The sequence below is a fragment of the Talaromyces proteolyticus genome (assembly GCF_021365285.1).
Source record: "Talaromyces proteolyticus strain PMI_201 chromosome Unknown BGW36scaffold_3, whole genome shotgun sequence".
Lineage (NCBI taxonomy): Eukaryota > Fungi > Ascomycota > Eurotiomycetes > Eurotiales > Trichocomaceae > Talaromyces > Talaromyces proteolyticus.
Genome location: NW_025764279.1, coordinates 1268811 through 1286224, shown reverse-complemented (window position 1 = coordinate 1286224; position 17414 = coordinate 1268811). Strand labels below are relative to the sequence as shown.

General features: G+C 47.3%; 5 protein-coding genes across 5 annotated transcripts; 3 read left to right on the top strand and 2 right to left on the bottom strand.

Moving 5' to 3' along the window:
* Nucleotides 1-15: 15 nt before the first annotated feature.
* BGW36DRAFT_371929 (putative alpha-1,2-mannosyltransferase) lies at nt 16-1818 on the top strand. Its single transcript, XM_046215420.1, has 4 exons — nt 16-308; nt 361-624; nt 684-1302; nt 1363-1818. Exons 1-4 carry the CDS (start codon nt 158-160, stop codon nt 1517-1519), a joined length of 1191 nt encoding a protein of 396 aa, XP_046075340.1. The 5' UTR covers nt 16-157; the 3' UTR covers nt 1520-1818.
* A 286-nt stretch (nt 1819-2104) lies between these two features.
* On the bottom strand, nt 2105-2950 carry BGW36DRAFT_289104 (putative cytochrome c oxidase subunit VA; the record flags this gene model as incomplete). The annotated part of the gene is made up of 4 exons (XM_046210632.1): nt 2105-2223; nt 2301-2418; nt 2526-2571; nt 2751-2950. The coding sequence occupies 4 exons, from the start codon at nt 2948-2950 to the stop codon at nt 2105-2107; spliced, it is 483 nt and encodes a 160-aa protein (XP_046075339.1).
* A 1225-nt stretch (nt 2951-4175) lies between these two features.
* BGW36DRAFT_290099 (putative fatty acid elongase) lies at nt 4176-5308 on the top strand (the record flags this gene model as incomplete). Its single annotated transcript, XM_046210736.1, has 3 exons — nt 4176-4583; nt 4632-4914; nt 4962-5308. The coding sequence occupies 3 exons, from the start codon at nt 4176-4178 to the stop codon at nt 5306-5308; spliced, it is 1038 nt and encodes a 345-aa protein (XP_046075338.1).
* A 4738-nt stretch (nt 5309-10046) lies between these two features.
* Nucleotides 10047-11567, top strand: BGW36DRAFT_356105 (uncharacterized protein; the record flags this gene model as incomplete). Its single annotated transcript, XM_046213726.1, has 1 exon — nt 10047-11567. One exon carries the CDS (start codon nt 10047-10049, stop codon nt 11565-11567), a length of 1521 nt encoding a protein of 506 aa, XP_046075337.1.
* A 585-nt stretch (nt 11568-12152) lies between these two features.
* Nucleotides 12153-16980, bottom strand: BGW36DRAFT_458760 (putative nicotinamide nucleotide transhydrogenase). The gene is made up of 16 exons (XM_046222021.1): nt 16657-16980; nt 16040-16595; nt 15892-15981; nt 15716-15767; nt 15408-15668; nt 15237-15354; nt 14719-15177; nt 14518-14670; nt 14335-14430; nt 14123-14284; nt 13648-14073; nt 13462-13595; nt 13266-13412; nt 13046-13214; nt 12735-12998; nt 12153-12680 (listed from the first exon to the last, which is right to left on the bottom strand). The coding sequence occupies exons 1-16, from the start codon at nt 16748-16750 to the stop codon at nt 12649-12651; spliced, it is 3213 nt and encodes a 1070-aa protein (XP_046075336.1). The 5' UTR covers nt 16751-16980; the 3' UTR covers nt 12153-12648.
* Nucleotides 16981-17414: the final 434 nt, after the last annotated feature.

Here is a 17414-nt window from a genome sequence, read left to right as displayed (position 1 = left end):
TGATCTCCAGGGAAATAAGGATTCATTTTTATCGCAACTAAGGAGTCACTTGTTTTGTTTCTTTCTTTATAATACCCGCGTGCAGTCGCTTCTAGTCGCTGTCCTACCTACCTCCTATATCGCATTCCCTCCCGCATATCGCTCGCCCGGCGCCAATATGGCCATAGCAAGGCCTATTCGGCTCCTAGGGGCCTTTTCAATCTTGCTTGTGCTAGTTGTCGTCTTTTACATTTCACATCCAACGCAGACATTTATCAACCTCGGCAGTAGACTCAAAGATGGAATGACTAGGGATCCATTATTAGACCGTAGGTTCAGTACCCATCATAGAGGCGAAGATGGGGTGCTAATTTGCTGCAGCGACGGGGGAACCGGAAGGTATACTATGGCGAGCAGAAGACAATGACTACTCTCCAGACAGTGAGAACTCCGCCCGCATCAATGCGACGCTCCTTTCGCTGGTTCGAAATGAAGAACTCAATGATCTCATCAAGACCATGGAAGATCTGGAACGGACATGGAACCACAAGTTCAACTATCCCTGGACATTCATGAACGACAAACCCTTCACAGAAGAATTCAAGCGGAAGACGCAAGCTGTAACGAAGGGAAAATGTCATTATGGTATGATACAATTCAGATAGGGTTGGTCGGGTTTGGGAATTAGCTGACCGAAGGTACAGAACTTGTACCGAAGGAGCATTGGGAGGAACCAGAGTGGATTGACGGAGAACTAGTAAAGGAATCGAATAAGATGCTCGAGGAAGCCGGAATCCAATATGCCGACAAGTCCTCTTATCACCGAATGTGTCGTTGGAACAGTGGCATGTTCTACAAGCATCCGGCTCTAGCTAACACGCGCTACTATTGGAGAGTAGAACCCAAAGTGCAGTTTTTCTGCAACATCGATTATGACGTGTTCCGATTCATGCAAGACAACAATAAGACATACGGCTTCACAATCAACCTTTTCGATGCACCCGAAAGTATTCCGACTCTTTGGCCAGAGACCGAACGTTTCCTTGCGGAGCATCCTGAGTACCTCGCCGATAATAACATGATGGAATGGCTTGTGGATGACAAGTTGCGGCCAGAGCATAATAAGAAGGCTAATGGATATTCTACCTGTCATTTCTGGTCAAACTTTGAAATTGGTGACATGGACTTTTTCCGTGGCGAAAGATACGAAGCCTATTTCAACCACCTTGACCGTGCCGGTGGATTCTTCTATGAACGATGGGGCGATGCTCCTGTTCATTCCATTGCCTTGGGCCTGTTCGAAGATGCCAGCAAGGTGCATTGGTAAGTCAAAAACCATTTTCTCATAGCCTATAGCGCGAAGGTATCTGACAGATCGAAAAGGTTCCGAGATATCGGTTACCGTCATATACCCTACTTCAACTGTCCCAACTCGCCTAAGTGCTCTGGCTGTAAAGCTGGGCAATTCTACGAAGGTGCAAGTTTCCTAGCCAAGGAAGACTGTCGACCGAACTATTTCAAATATGTCGGTACCCACTAGTTACGTGTCATGATCTCTCGATTCCAAGGTGCTTCATTTTGCATTCATTCCTGCTTGGACTGTGAATGAGCTGGTGAATATGTTATATTGCTTGACAAACCATGAAACTACTACACTATATACATGCGGGCTGGCGTATCGGGGTCTTTTGATGTGCATTCCAGATTATGCACATTCTACAATATTTCTCTGTATCTATACTTGATCTGTCTTTTGATTGTACCATCTGCTATGCTGTCCACAGCAAGGTGTTACTTGTTCTTAAATATCTTTAGAGTTATTAGCAATAATATTGGACCGGGTGAAATTGGCACGTTGAATTAGAGCTAAAGCCGAAAGGCGTCGAAGACCTGCAAAGGAAATGTTTGAGACAGACTAGACGAAGAGTAAACAAAGCATAATAACACACATCTCCCCCAACCAGGGTATACGTATGCATTTTGAATCACACGCGAGCGCATTGCGTCGATAATACAGCTACAGCCGGACCTGCACAACTCGTTTATCCATAAGGCTTTCTATTTATCTATACAAATTTTCCAAGACAATCGAGGTACTGCATTGTGCAACATTGAGATTGGACGTTTACTCGTTCTTGGGGTAGAGTTCCTCGCGAAGAGAGATACCGAGCTCGGTTCGCAGGTTTTCGAGTTGCTCGAGGTATTGCTTGTACTGGCCCTCATTCTCGACCTTGGCACGGACACCTGTGAAAATGTGTCAGAAAGTAGTCTATATAGGTAATATAATGAGTTTTAAGACATAGGTATATGAGAAAGCATACCTTCGAAAATTCGGACGGCAGTAGGAAAGTCGTTTACTCGGCGAGCAGCACGGAGAGCGGCCGAGACAACCTCGACGGAGGGAACAAGATCGTAAGCGAAGGCGTTATTCAGGTTGCGCTGTGATTATGGGTGGTTAGTCGAGGATGATTCACTCGATCCGTGCGTCCGTAGTTGGGCGTCATGCAACCGCGGCTAGGCTATCACCTGTGTGTTCCGTGACCTACCTGGAGCTCGAAAACATCTTGCACGGCATCGAATTCCTTCTCATATCTGCCATTGATTTGTCAGAAAAGGGTATGGTAGTCGTGCATCGAATTTTCGAGTGCAATTGGAATGTAACAAGGTCGAGAGGAGAGTCTATGCTGATCCAAAATCCCATGTGGCCTGACTCTTAAACATCTCCCTCGACCTCGGGTCCTCGACGTGGTATGCAATGGGTGGCTGCCTACCTGGCAGAAAATTCCTCAAAGGTCTCCTCCTCGTGACCGCTGCGAAGCTTCGAGGAAATGCTGAAGTTGTTGGCAGCGACGAAAGCAGAGGGCGAAGCGACGCGGGTCGGAAGGCTGGGACGAACGTATGAAACACCTCGAGCGACGCTGGCCGGGCGAACCGATCGCGCAGCGAGGCGGAAAAAAGTGCTAGATGCCATTTGAGCGGAGACGAGGGTGGTGGAAATAGGAATTGAGCTGCGTTGAGGTCTTTCTGCTGCTTCCCCAAGGAGTGACAACGAGGTTCTGAGGTACGGGAGCGCGGAGGTTTCGTAGGCGGAGTTTTGCGGGTGGTGTGATGCCTCGGGGCTGCCTCAGGCCACAAGGCCGCCACTGGCCCGTTGCGGAAGCCCTCACTGTGTCACATTCTTCCTGCTGACTTCTACGCAGGGAGCCCGGATAACTTTGCCAATGAGAGCGTTGGAGGCACAGGATTGAATATAATAAATAAATCAAGGGACACACTAGAGCCCGCTGATTCCCGGATGGCCATGTGAAATCCTGGCTCGTACAAGTCAAGCATGTGCTGCATACGGTTTACATCGAGCAATACATCTGAATGGCCGACTAATGGTTTCAGGCGCATTAGCAATCGCCAGTCTGACATTATTATTTCAGCATTGGTCGGCGTAACGCCGCGCATCCAGACCAACTCCTGCAGCTCAATTGATGCACATGCTGTCAGAATTAGACTCACCCGCCGCGAGGGGTATGCGAGGGAGTACGGTCTATCTAGTATCATATCATCTAGTTGTAGTATTAGTCGTATATCGACATGAATTCGGCTTGCGGGCGATCGCAAATCGGGTGGGGCTCGCTACCCATGGACCGATAAGAGCTTGCGAGAAGCGAGATATCAGCAGATACTATCTGCTAGATAAGTGATATCGCAGTAGTAGGAGGAGATCAGACTATTTTTTGTGAATCCTAGGTCGAAGTTGAGCCCCTTTTACATCCCTCTCGCACGCAACAGCATGGCGCTAAGCCCAAAGAGCACTGGCGCCGGTGGGCTTGGCCGCCGATCCAGCCTGTAAGATTGGGCGCGCTGGAAACTCCGGCAAATCGTGAAATTGGGTCTCGCGTGTCGTCCCTGCTTTTTTCTCCTCCTGCTGCTTCTTCATAAGACCGTTGACACTCTGCCTCGGCCTGGCCTTTCTTCTGCCTCGATTTCCCTTCTGTTCTTACGTTTCGTTTCGTTTCATCCACCGCTCCTTGATCAAATTAATTCTTATAGTCTGCCGATATCTATTTTAATAATCCGGGGCTGCATTGCTGATCACTTTTCTTCCCCTTCTTTCTTTTCTAGATACTCTGCGTCGAATCGAAGAGAGTATAAGCCGACGCTGCTTTTGTTCGTCAAGCATTGTCCATTGATACTCGTCCACCATGTCGTTCGATCTCAAAGACATCCCTCTCCCAACCATTGATCGCCCGTTCGGCATCGAGCTATGGCCCTACTTCAACAAGGCCTTTGAGGCTGTCGTCGGCTACCCTGCTGACGACTTCCGCTTCGTCTCGGGGCAGACGCCATTGTCCACACTATCCGAAACGGCTGTGGCACTGCTAACATACTATGTGGTCATTTTTGGCGGCCGTGAAGTCATGAAGAATTTCCCTGCTTTCAAACTGAACACACTCTTCATGCTGCACAACTTTGTCCTCACCTCCGTCAGTGGAATCCTGCTAGCTCTGTTTTTGGAGCAACTGATTCCCACCCTCTACCACCATGGTGTTTTTTATGCTATTTGCAACCACCAGGGCGGATGGACCCAGCCTTTGGTTGTCTTGTACTACGTAAGTTGGATTGAATTGCTAAGAAAGGCCAAGAACTGACAATTGCAGCTCAATTACCTGAACAAGTATTTTGAATTTCTCGACACTCTTTTCCTCGTCCTGAAGAAGAAACCGTTGACCTTCCTTCACACGTACCACCATGGTGCTACCGCTCTTTTATGCTACACTCAACTTGTTGGTTTGACTTCGGTCTCATGGGTGCCAATTACTCTCAACTTGCTTGTGCACGTCGTCATGTACTGGTACTATTTCCAAAGTGCTCGTGGAGTCCGCATCTGGTGGAAGAAGTACATCACTATTCTCCAGATCGCCCAATTCGTCATCGATTTGGGTAAGTTGTTGTGAACCGTTCAAGTATTCAAAACTAACGTCTTCCAGTCTTCGTCTACTTTGCGTCTTACACCTACTTCTCGAGCACCTACTTCCCATGGGCCCCTAACGCTGGAACCTGTGCTGGCGAGGAATTTGCAGCTTTCTCCGGCATGGGTATCCTCACTTCATACCTCGTTCTCTTCATTTCCTTCTACTTTGTCACCTACAAGAAGACCGCCAAAACTGGCCGTCCTCGCAGAAACACTGGTCGCCAAGCTCTTATTGATATGAAGGATGCTGAAGTCCCTAGCGTTGTCCCCAACGGTCATGGCCACTCCAACGGCATTGCTACCAACGGCTCTACATCTGCACGTGAGAACGGCGGTCCTGTCACCCGTTCCCGCAAAGCATAAACAATACAGTGAAAGTCAGACGGACATGTTCATCTAAGTGGGCGACTGGGATAACGCATGTCAAGACGCACAAGAAGCATATATCGCGCCATCATCGGACCATTCGATATGCCATCGAGATATTCACTTCTTGTCGCTGTATTATATTTTTCTACCCTTCTTTTCGACATAAAAAATTATTATGTTTAATGAGTCACGGTCATTACTGGGTCACTCCTGGTTGGATCATTGATAGGAGGGGATATGAGGAAACTGCCAACTCTATAGAAAGGAGAATAATGGGTTTGGTCGCTTGGGAATGATGAGAACTGGTTGCTAACAGCGATTGATTTACAAGCTAACATAAGTTTTTCTGTTCTTTACTTATTTGTACATCATTTAGGCACGGTTATTCTTTTTATTTTTTGTTAGCTTTCAATCCGGTGGTGTCAATGTTTTAGCAGGCTCATTTCGAGTGGTGTTGATCAATTTAGTTGCTCAATTTAGAGTTGGTTGATTTCATGAACTGGATGTATCCTGGTATTGGGTTCTTGCGGATTAAACTGAATAATCAATTCAATGTTGAGTTAGAAACATCTAAGTCTATGTATATGTCAATTAAGATCAATAATTGATACGTAGCATATAGACATCAATGTATGTATATGCAGTTGCTATCAAATCAATCTCTTGTACAACAGGTATGTGCGTATGTTTATATGCAATGTAGAGGATGTGTTCGGTAACAGATTGATATACATCAATTGATGTATCGATTGAGTGGACACATTTATGTTTGATTTTATTCAATATCGACATCAGTCCATCGTCCTTCAACGTCAAAACCAACACCAGTCTGACATGTATATCCTTACGTTTCTATTCGGAATAGCACCCGAGAACTTCAACACACCTTGAGTCATATCAGCATCCCACCAAGGCATCGACACATTGCAAAAAACAAGGCTGAAGTCAGCATTAGCAGAAAACCACCCACAACAATTGTCTGAATCGCGACTGCGCGCACTTCGGAGATTCTTTGAGCTTTAGTTTATTCATTCCCATCAGCTTTTCCAAATCCCTGCCAGGGGTAAATCGACATAGAGAGAGATAGGTTACTATCACCCAATCAAGTCAAAGCCAAGAGTCATCTCTGATCTAGTAAATGTGGCGTCAACATGGATTGATTATTCAACGGAAGGAAAAGCTACGCGGCATATGTCGACATTCAGCTCATACTAACCGAACGAGCAATGCCATCCATTCAATCGTCCTGTAATGTGTCTATATATGAGGATAGAAACAAAAATAGACCGACTTAGTATGTCTCGGTTATTTTACGTTGAAGCATGTTTAAACAAATCGCCGATATACTAATTCCTGGTCTATAGAACGCCGGTTGATGATATGCATTAGCTTGGGCTTTTCTAGATCAAGTGTTAAAATAGTATAAGTTGCATCGAACATATCTCTAGCTTATATATATATATACAGGAGATCCTTATGTATCCTAGTTCGTCTTTTCGGAGTGTCATACTTTCGTGTGGCTTTTTCTCGTCCATATTATTGATAAGCTGGCGCCTCTCGGTGAGTATACCCGTGGGGGCTATACAACATCGAAGCACAAAGATCCCGAGAGTATCCAGTACAAAATGATGTTTGTTTTTAACAGAGCCGAATTAGAGAGAACAGAAAAAAAGAAAATTCATTATCTCAGCCTTGAAACATTCTATAAGGTTATGCGATCCGCTGGTCAATGCATTGATTCTAGGTCAGTGCTATTATTCGAACACGGGCATCGGCACGGGTGTAGTTCTAGAACGGCGACTATGTATTCGTTGTTGCAATACCACTTGGTTAGTTCTACATTAGTTTTCTAGGTAGATATTGATATATATGGAATTCGATAGGTTTTTCAGTTTTTCTTGGGTACGTTGGTTGGAACCATGTATGTGGCTTTTCTAGCACTCTTGTGCCTTGCATAAGTGTACAAGGGTGCTGAGACTAGACTTTGTATGCCTTCTCCCGTACCAGGATACGCGTCAGCAATGGAGGAATATATACTACGTAGTATATAGATAGAGCAGTCCATGTGACTAGGTGGATTTTCAACTGAATATCTCATTATATGATTATTCTAGAACAATGGAGACTGGCTGAAGGATCGCTATCTTCAGTACAAGGGTCCTTTGACTAAGAATCCTCTCGAAGAACGAAAATAGAATTCTTTGAATAAGGATCTCACTGTCTAAAAATCGAGTCCGTGGGATGCAACGCTACGCTAGCATGATGCCTCCACTCATTTTTTTGAATATTCAGCCCAATAATAGAAACAAAAGAGAATGAAGAGAAAAAGGAGCATTCTTCAATTATGCATACCCATAACCAAGAATTCCAAGAACAGAGCGAGAAATTTCGGTTCATTGTATGACAGCGGGTTATCATCGGGAAGCCTTCTGGCTACGTGTGCCCATTCCTACGGGTTGCATCACGCTACAGAGAACCCTTGTCAAGGGACTGTTTCAGATTGAGCAGCAGCATAACATATGCTGGTAAAAAGGTGTAGAGCTTAGTTGCGCCATACATGTGTCACCTAAGCTAAATAATTGGAAATTGTGCTGCAGTACCTGGCATTCGGAACATTGACATGTGTGGGATATTATATGTAGGACAAGATGATATGAATGTGACAAATCAATAGCCATTAGTGATTGACAGTTACTTCCGGCACTATTGAATGTTGAATATTTAGAATGAATATGATGCAATGCCCGCAGCTCAATTAATTGTATCAATTGATGACTTAGTAGGAGTCCATCAGCATTTTTCAGGTATTCCCTTGCTGTTGAAAAACGTATCCCATTCACTCCATATAACATTGAAATTAGCAATGGATCGATTGATATTATTAGACAGTCACATGTGCGTGGATCTGGTACCTACACATCGCTGCCATGACATGAACTAAGTTAACTTCCAGTCCCACCTTGCCTGCAAGGACCAGATCAATAGCATCGGACCATGGCCATGGAAAGCCACGGAACCGACAGTTCAGCTATTGATTCTTATCGTCATAAAACCAAATTATCCATCTGACTGAACCGAAGCACGGGTCGTCAACAAGTGGATGTCCTTCACCGAAGCTAATAACTATAATAATAACGATAATGATGATGATACTTATTTTCGTCGCTGGCTTGAAGAGTACACATCATGATTTTCTAGTGCAGTCTCGGAATAATTAAAATTGAGCTAAGGAACTAGTCCCAGACTAAATGCGCAGAAAAACCAGACACTGGAATGCTAGGACACACTAAGGCCGACAATAGGCCCAACGGCTGTTTCAGCAGCACTACGGCCACGACCATGACGGGCCCTACGGCTTTGACGGTTACAGCATGCCAGAATTACATTTTTCTTTTGCCCTGTCTCAGGTCTGTGTCGTCTCCTCGCTGCCTCAGAAGAAAGGCAATTGTGCCCCTTATCCCTCGCGGAGTCTGGTCTATGAGGGAGTCCGGGCTTTATTATCCGGACAACGGATAGCACTGGCAGTTAGTGGCAGCCAGGTGGTGTGTCACAAATGCACGTTAGGCCTGCAGCGAATGGCTGCACAGGCTGCGCTAGTAAAAAGCATGCAGTCCGAGTTGTTAGCGTGGCCGTTGGAAGAAAGCAAGTCACTCCGGATATCGTTGTTGCTACTGGTCGGCATGAGACTAGTGGAAATAGAAGCAAGTCAGTACATACTACATAGTAGTGCATGCCTACCCTCACGTAAACCAAGCAGTTATATGGCGCTACGCATCCTGGCCTAGCGGCGCTATACCAATCGTGAACAGTGACATCGGACGTGTCAGATCGTTCTTTTCTTTTCGGGCGACTTTTTGTTGCTCGACGAGCGTCAGTGCTCGCATTGAGGATTGATTATATCATGTGGGCTGACTCAAGGGATCTGAGTGTTTGTTTTTGCCAGTGCGTAACAATGAAGCAGTACGTCAATGCAAAGAATTCCTGCCTGTCCAAGGGCCAGCATAGCAGAGTGAGGCGGAAGGGACGGCGAGTCCTTGAAAGGAGACGAGGGGCTATTCCGTGTGTGCCAGGATAAAGACAGCGGCATCCAGACACAGTATGTATTAAAATACCATAAACCGATAATGGATGTAATACTGGGGAGAGTGGCGGCGAATATAGGAGGACAGTAAATAGTAGCGATACCATCCGTGGACAATGTGGGTAGGACCAAGTGGGCAGGGTGTAGCAGCGGAGGGGCCAACAGCCGCCGCTAAGCCGTGCCAATCCTTTAGCCCTGACTCTGCAACACTCCAACAGTTCTCCCAGTCCACCACTCACGCTTGATGATGACTAGACCCGAAACCCTCGCGGCCAGCTCTTGTCGGACTTATTGGCCCCAGACTGCCATGTCAGGGTCACTCGCGAGTCGCGAATGGCGTTCTCCCTTCGGGAAGTACTGTCGTCCTGTCATGTATCTGTGCCCCTCCTCGCCCAGGCATGCGCTGCCTTGTTGCCCACAGCTGGCTTCCACCATATCTTCTCTGCACTACTATAACTATCGCTGACTCCCTCCCCACTCGCCCCCAGTTCGCCTGGCTGTAGTGCAGTTGATGTGTCTTCTGCTTGATACTGACCCGCCTTAGTCTTCGTTGTATATTCAATCACACCTGTGTGTGGCTTTGGTTGTGTGGTTGGACTGGGGAAAAGCAATCCGACTGGATACTGCCAGACCATCTTGAATAGTCACGCCATGGAGACGTCAATGGTTCACCCTCCTCAGTTGGAGGGAAAGTCCCACGACCATGATGAGCCGCTGCAATTGCACTCAATGCCTACCTGGAAGCGGTATGAATCCGAAGAAGAGGAAGTGTCTGAGACCAGCTCTGTAAGAGCCTTTACGCCGTCCGACGCAGAGTCGGGGAATGACGATACCGCCGATAGCTCTGCTAGCGAAGCAGAATATGGTGTCGTGATTGAGAATGGCATGCCGTCTCCGTCCCAAGAGGTATCAGACGAGTCGTCCAGTATCTACTCGCGACGGCTATCAGTGGTGACTGCTAAGCGGGCCAGTGCGGTCACTTATTATACTGACGGTAGAATGGGGAGTGATGACTCTGCCAGAGAATATGTTACGCCGCCTCTATCTCCATCGTCTGTTCCATTCCTTGGCGGTGAGGAAGAGGAAGAGGAAGAACAGCAGGTCTTTGAAGCAAAAAAAGTCCAGTACACAGCACCTACCATGCGGCCGAACATTATCTTCATTCAAAACCCTGAGTCACCCAAACGCCCGGAAAATCTACGCAAACGCTCGTCAACTGCCTCGGGCTTGAGCTCCCCTGACCGCTCCAAGCGCTACTCTGCAATGTTCTTCCGGGATATCTCGCAAGACGGCGAAGTCGCATACGTCGAATCTCAGAAGCACGTACGCGCACGATCTGCCCAGCGAGTTGGAAGTAGCCCTTATCGTTCAAGAGGCACTTCTCCTGCAAAGGGTGGAAATGCTAATGCTGATGCGGAGACACGACCACAATGGCCGCGAAGGAATACTTCTCTACGATCTACAGGAAGTGTCTACATGACACCGTCAGATGAGGTGCCTCGAGCGCGTTCTCGACCTCGCTCTATCCGTAGCTCTGGCCTCGCCAGCGACCAAATGAGCTCTAGCTCACGATCATCAAAGCAATTATCTACACATAACTCGTCCACATCATCACTGCACAACTCATCGACATTCTCCTTCGAGCCCTGCTCCCCCGACTCCGCCGACAAGACCAAGTCTGCTGCCCCTCACCCACTCTCCATCATCACCACCCTATCCCCTGCACCCATCCAATTCACCGGCCCTTTTGGCACGACTGAGAACGCTTCTGGCCTAACGCCACACGCGCGCTCAGCCTCGACCCAAAGCGACATTGACCCAACCTACACTCCATGCTCTCCCTACTCGCCCATGGAGCCACAAAATTCACAATTAAAGTCTATCGACACGACCCCGCAAATCTTACGGCCGGGGCCACCAGGCTTGTACGGGCTCCGCCACAACCCATCTCTCACGCTCGTTACTCGTCCCGAAGACCTCGAGCCATCCTCTGCAGACCCTCATCAACCAAGACGATTCAGCAGGGACTGGTCTATCTCATCGCCCGCATCAGCAAAACCATCCTCCAAATCAGCCAATGGAACGAGTGCTATGAAATCATTGATGGGCGGGTTCCGGGGGCTAGGGCGGCCACGAAAGCGATCACTGGCCCCAGCCCCCAACCAATCCTGAAACTCTAACCTTTCCTGACTCTGGACAATCAGCCGATCACTGATTCGCATCTAGCCCACATTAACGAATCATATTTGATATCTCGACTATGGCAAAAACCAGATCATACGGATCTGTTTTTTTTAATTTTTTTTTTACGGCGTTCCATATCTACTTTCTTCCGTTCCATTTCTGTTTTTGGGTATGTATCGGTCTAGCTGGGATAGGAATATTCTCTTTTTCCTCGCACGTTTTGCTTATGCTTATTCGGTGGCAACATTGTCTTATCATCGCACTATTACTGCGTATCATTATTGGATTGCTTGTGCGTTGATCACGCTTCTTACTCACGGACACGGACTCGGGTTTCGGATACGGATACGATTTCAGCTCACGGAACATGAGCCTCTCTCCTATACTCTGTTTTGATTGGTGTTTTTACCAGATACGAATACGTATGCAGATTCAGCTTTCAGCTTATACAGGATTATTCTAGTGTGTATTCTCTAAATATTATTGACTGACTCGATTCAAATTTGATTGTGATTTGCTGCTATTTTTGTCGCGCTAAGACTCAAAGCTTAAATTCCCGAACAACAACCATATTCTGCATAGTGCCGAGTCATTAATGATCGGCTAGCCAGTCAGAGTGCAAATTGACGGTTATAACATACGCTAAGAGAAGAGATGAAAAAGCTGATATATGAGGAAGTAGGGTTTGTCTGCTTCCATGAATTTGTTTGCGGGTTGATGTCATGCGTAAATGTTTGTGTGGCTTCGTTTAACTGTGGCCAGCTGGCCTTGTGGTTATGCACGCACTGCTCGGTGCATTTCGTTAATGCATTGGGGCCAATTGTATCATCGCGTTGGAAGGAGTTAATGGTGTGATCAATTGATACATATGTATCAATGATACAGTGTTTAATCAGCATGCTATCCATGCCATTGAGAAAATATTGCGTCAATTGATCAGCGTAGACTTAAAGATGCCACCTTAACTGCCAGGTCTGTCACAACGGGGCCATTTCGCTAATATGTACCGGTGTATACAATAATGATATATAATGAATCTGCACAATACGTATACCCATTCATTCTCCACTTATCTCCGTGCTTCGAGCGCAGCCTTAATCGCTGTTATTAAACAGATTAGCAGTGAATTTTAGATATTCGTCAAACACAGCTTACCATCACATGAGCTCTTAGCGTCTCCAAAGAGCATCTTTGTGTTTGGCATATAGAACATTGGATTCGGCACATCTGCGTATCCACTCGACATGCCGCGTTTCATGACGATAACCTCCTTGCTCTTCCATGCATGTAGCACCGGCATCCCCGAAATGGAAGAATCGGGTTCCAAGGCAATCGGATTGACAGTGTCGTTAGCTCCGATCACTAGAGTGACATCAGTGTCGTTAAAATCGTCGTTTATTTCGTCCATTTCAAGAACAACTGAGCCTAATTAACCGAATGATCCCCAAACGGTGTTAGAAACTTACTGTCATATGGAACTGATGCTTCTGCAAGAAGAACATTGCATTGTCCAGGCATACGGCCTGCAACGGGATGAATTGCAAAACGTACGTTGACCCCTTTGGCCCGTAACATCTTGGTGATCTCAGATATGGCATACTGTGCCTTGGCAACTGCCATGCCATAGCCCACAACCTGATCTAGGTGTTAGTAATAAGGCGACTGCTTGATATTTTGTGTACATACTATGATAACGTTCTCTGCGTTTGTAAGGGCGTCTACAGTTTCTTCGATGGCTGTTGTGGTGACCTCGCCTTCAATTTTCTTGTTTGCCTGTGTCTGTGCAATGCCACCGAAAAGTACATTTGTGATAGACCGGTTCATGGCAACGCACTTGATGAAATTAGTATACTGCCATAGACATAAACAGATTCACACTTACCATGATATAGGATAGAATCGACCCGCTTACTCCAATCAACGAACCTACTGTAGTCAACAGTGGATTGTCAAGCATCAGGCCTTCGGCGACCAATGCAAACCCAGAGTAAGCATTCAGGACAGTGATCACGACAGCTAGTTTGTGTTAGCCGCGAAGAATAGAATTTTAAATACATGTTTGACATACGCATATCAGCCCCGCCAATTGCAGCTGTAGTTGTAAACCCCTTCAAAAAGCTAAGAACCGTGTTTGCCCCTAGACATGCCGCAGCAATTACAGGCGCTCCGGGTGCCATTGTAATAAATGCTCCCATTGTCGCAACATTTGCTCCTAAAAGCGAGGTATTGATGACATGTCTACCAGGAAGAATAGTAGGCGTTGATTTCATACGGCCAGCCAATTTGAGGAATGCGACAATAGACCCAGTGAAGGTAACACCACCAATAAGGACACCGAGGTATGCAGTCACCATGTGTAGAGTTGAGATGTGGGCGACGTCTGCCATGACACTACCAATACTGGTAAGAACTGCTGCTAGGCCGACAACTGAATGCAATGCAGCCACTGTCTGTGGTAACCCAGTGGGAGTAATACGTCTCCCAATAATGGCACCTGAGGGATTAGAATACAGAAGCGAAAGTGACGGTTTATCCCAACTTACCTAGGACACCGCCAATACCAGCCACAACACCGAACTGAGCCAAAGTTTCCGGCGTGAATCCAACTGCAAGCAACGAAGCCAAGAATCCCGAGGCGACACCGAGAATGCCAAGTATATTTCCCCGTCTTGCTGTTAGCTGAGACGCGAGACCTGATATTGAGCCTATTGACAATATTAACATCATCTACGAGAGTCTTAAATGTTTGTCTTACTGATGCAGAGTACGCTGCTGACTAAATATCCAGCTTGTACAAGCCCGGCCATACCAGTAGCGGCAGCAGCAATGTAGCCTCCACCAAAAAGAACACCTGGAATGGCATACAGCCAGGGATACTCGGGGGATCAGTAGGGCCTAACTACGTTAGTATGGCTCAAATCATGGCATAAACACTCACGTTTGAACATATCTAACATGCGCTTTGTGATAACGAATCCTCCGGAAACGTTTACAAATGCAAGCAAAACAGAGACTGCTCCTAAAGCCTCCGGAATGGTGGTAGGAACATAACCCCCACCCATGACGAACAGTCCACCAATACCGACCATACCTCCAGCAAGTTAGTTGTCGCTGAAGATAGATTTGAGCCAAAACTTACCCGAGATGGCATTTGTTACACTCATAAGAGGGGAGTGTAGAGCTGGGACAACTCCCCATACTGCCCGGTAACCTACCAACCCAGCCAAGCCAAAGGTAAACATATTGCCCATAAAAACGGGACCGGTTAATTTTCCAAGGGCTAGAGCTGATCCCATTCCAGCTGTAATTGTGGTAACTTCACGTGTTGCCTTTTGCCACGGCGTCAACGCAACAGCCTCTGCATTCTTCGTAGGAGTCTGCGCTGCTGCAGTAGTCGGAGTTGGCGGTGGAGTTGGAGGCGGCGGCGGAGGTAGTATATCTCCATTGAAGCTAACAATCGCACCGCGAGTTACTTCATCGTTCAAATCTACTGTGAAACCATTGTTTTTGTCTGCGAGCGAAAGCAAGAATTTAGTGATGTTGTTTGAGTACAGAGTAGACGATTGAGTAGGAAGGCGAGACGGTAGATCGGTGTAACCTATGGACTGTTTAGTCATTAATTTTATACAAAAGATATAATTACTATGGCTGTCATACCGATAACCTTGACCCCATCGTAGACGGTTAACTTTCCGGGAACAGTGGCTTCGCAATTACCCCCAGCTTCAGCAGCGAGATCAACAACTACCGAACCAGGCTTCATTGCCCGTACCATCTGCTGCTGTTAGAAGGTTTTCAAAATCCAATAATGAAAAAGAAAAGGCCTACCTCCTTGGTGATTAGTTTTGGGGCAGGCTTGCCGGGGATAAGTGCTGTAGTAATGACGATGTCGACCTCACGACACTGATCCATGAAGAGTTTCATCTCGGCCTCAATGAATTCTTTGGACATCTCTTTAGCGTAGCCACCCTGGCCAGAGCCATCTTCTTCTAGATCGACTTCGATAAACTCGGCACCGAGGGACTGAACCTGCTCACGAGCAGCAGGCCGCGTATCGAAAGCGCGTACTATCGCACCGTTTCGGCGGGCCTTAAGAGTCAGCTTCTTGAAACGTATCTCGATAATTGGGTCCATACCGCGGCAATTGCACTTAATCCGGCAACACCAGCTCCAATTATAAGCACTTTACTAGGCGGAATCTACCGCGATTGTTAGTTATGTTGCTAAAAGTTGCTCATAGGGGCAATTGACCTTTCTATAATATTGAATTTGATTAGCATATGTTGTTACAAATAATAGTTTGATTGCTTACCCGGCGGCCGTCACTTGACCAGTCAAAAAACGACCGAATTCGTTGGAAGCTTCCAGGACGGCTTTATAACCAGCGATATTAGCCATAGAGCTGTTCAAAACAACCACATTAGCTATTTCATTCACTCGCTGAATATAGGCGTGCTCACCTCAATGCATCAAACACCTGAGCTCGAGAAATACGAGGTACTTTGTCCATTGCGAATGCAGTAATGCCGCGAGTAGCTAGAGCTTCGACAACAGGCTTGTTCTGAGCAGGATAAAGAAACGAAATGACAGTTGCACCCTCACGCATAGACTGTACTTCATTTGAGGGACCTTCTACGCTGGGAGCTCTGACTTTGAGCAGAATATCACTCTGGGCCCACACGGCGTCTTTCTCAACCATTACTGCGCCGGCCTTTCTATACGCTTCATCGGTGAATTGGGCGCCTTCTCCGGCACCGCACTCCACGAGAACTCGCGAAAACCCTTTCTTGAGCAGTAATGCCACATTTTGCGGAGTAATGGCAACCCGGCGCTCGTTTGGAAAGGTCTCGCGTGGAATACCAACTGTGAGCGACTTGTATGGTACCACCACAGATGGAACGGAGGTCGTAGATGCAAAGCGTCTTAGAATCGTCCGTTCGGACAGAAGACCGACCTCCCGTCGGTGCTTTGGAATACGTGTGCTCGAGGGGAATGTTTGGGCCTGGAACACTGTAACTAGAGAGCTGTCAGACTGAAACTACTCATCATCCTGGTATCCTCAAACTCGCGGACGTACCTGGAAGCCCTAGCAGGCGCGACGACCGACCCGCTCCCACCAGGGGAATGGGCCGGCATGGCGCCAGAGGCGGCGCCTTCACAAACCAGCTCATCCTGATCGACTCAGACGATCAATCTACATGTAGTGCTCGGTCAGGGCTCTGATCAGTCGGCAGACATGCTCTTGTCACCAAGCACAGAGCAGCAAGAGGAAAGGGCCAGCAGCGGGGTTGTTGGAGACGAGGAAGGCGCGTCTGCGCACGATAGCGGAAATCGGGGAAACAGCGAGCGAAAAGCGGAATTTGCATTCAAGGGGCAGCGTCGGCTGCTGTCGGCAAGAGGGGGCGCAGGTAGGTTGCAGGTAGGTGCAGCGACTACGACAACACGCGGGGGTTCCTTGGATGCGGAGAACCGGCTGGGACGACGCGTCCCCATAGCTGATGTCACCCCAATGGCTCTCCAGAGCTGCCACAGGCTAACAGGCTAAAAACCTGGGGAGAAAACGCGGGGAGGCGCCGCCAGTGGGGCCCACCCAAGGCCCCGCGATGTGCCCGTAGCGTTGCACAACGCCTGCATGTACGTTATTGTGCGCACTGCGTATGTTATGATGTGCATCCCTATCGGAGAAATGGAAATAATGGTTCAGATCTAAATATGACACAGACGCCATCTGCTGTGCTGGACTAACTGATATATCATGCTCTCTGCTCTCCATAAATCGAGTCTTTTCTAAAGAGCCAAGGTTGAGTGGATTTACTGTTACCACCTTCATATGTT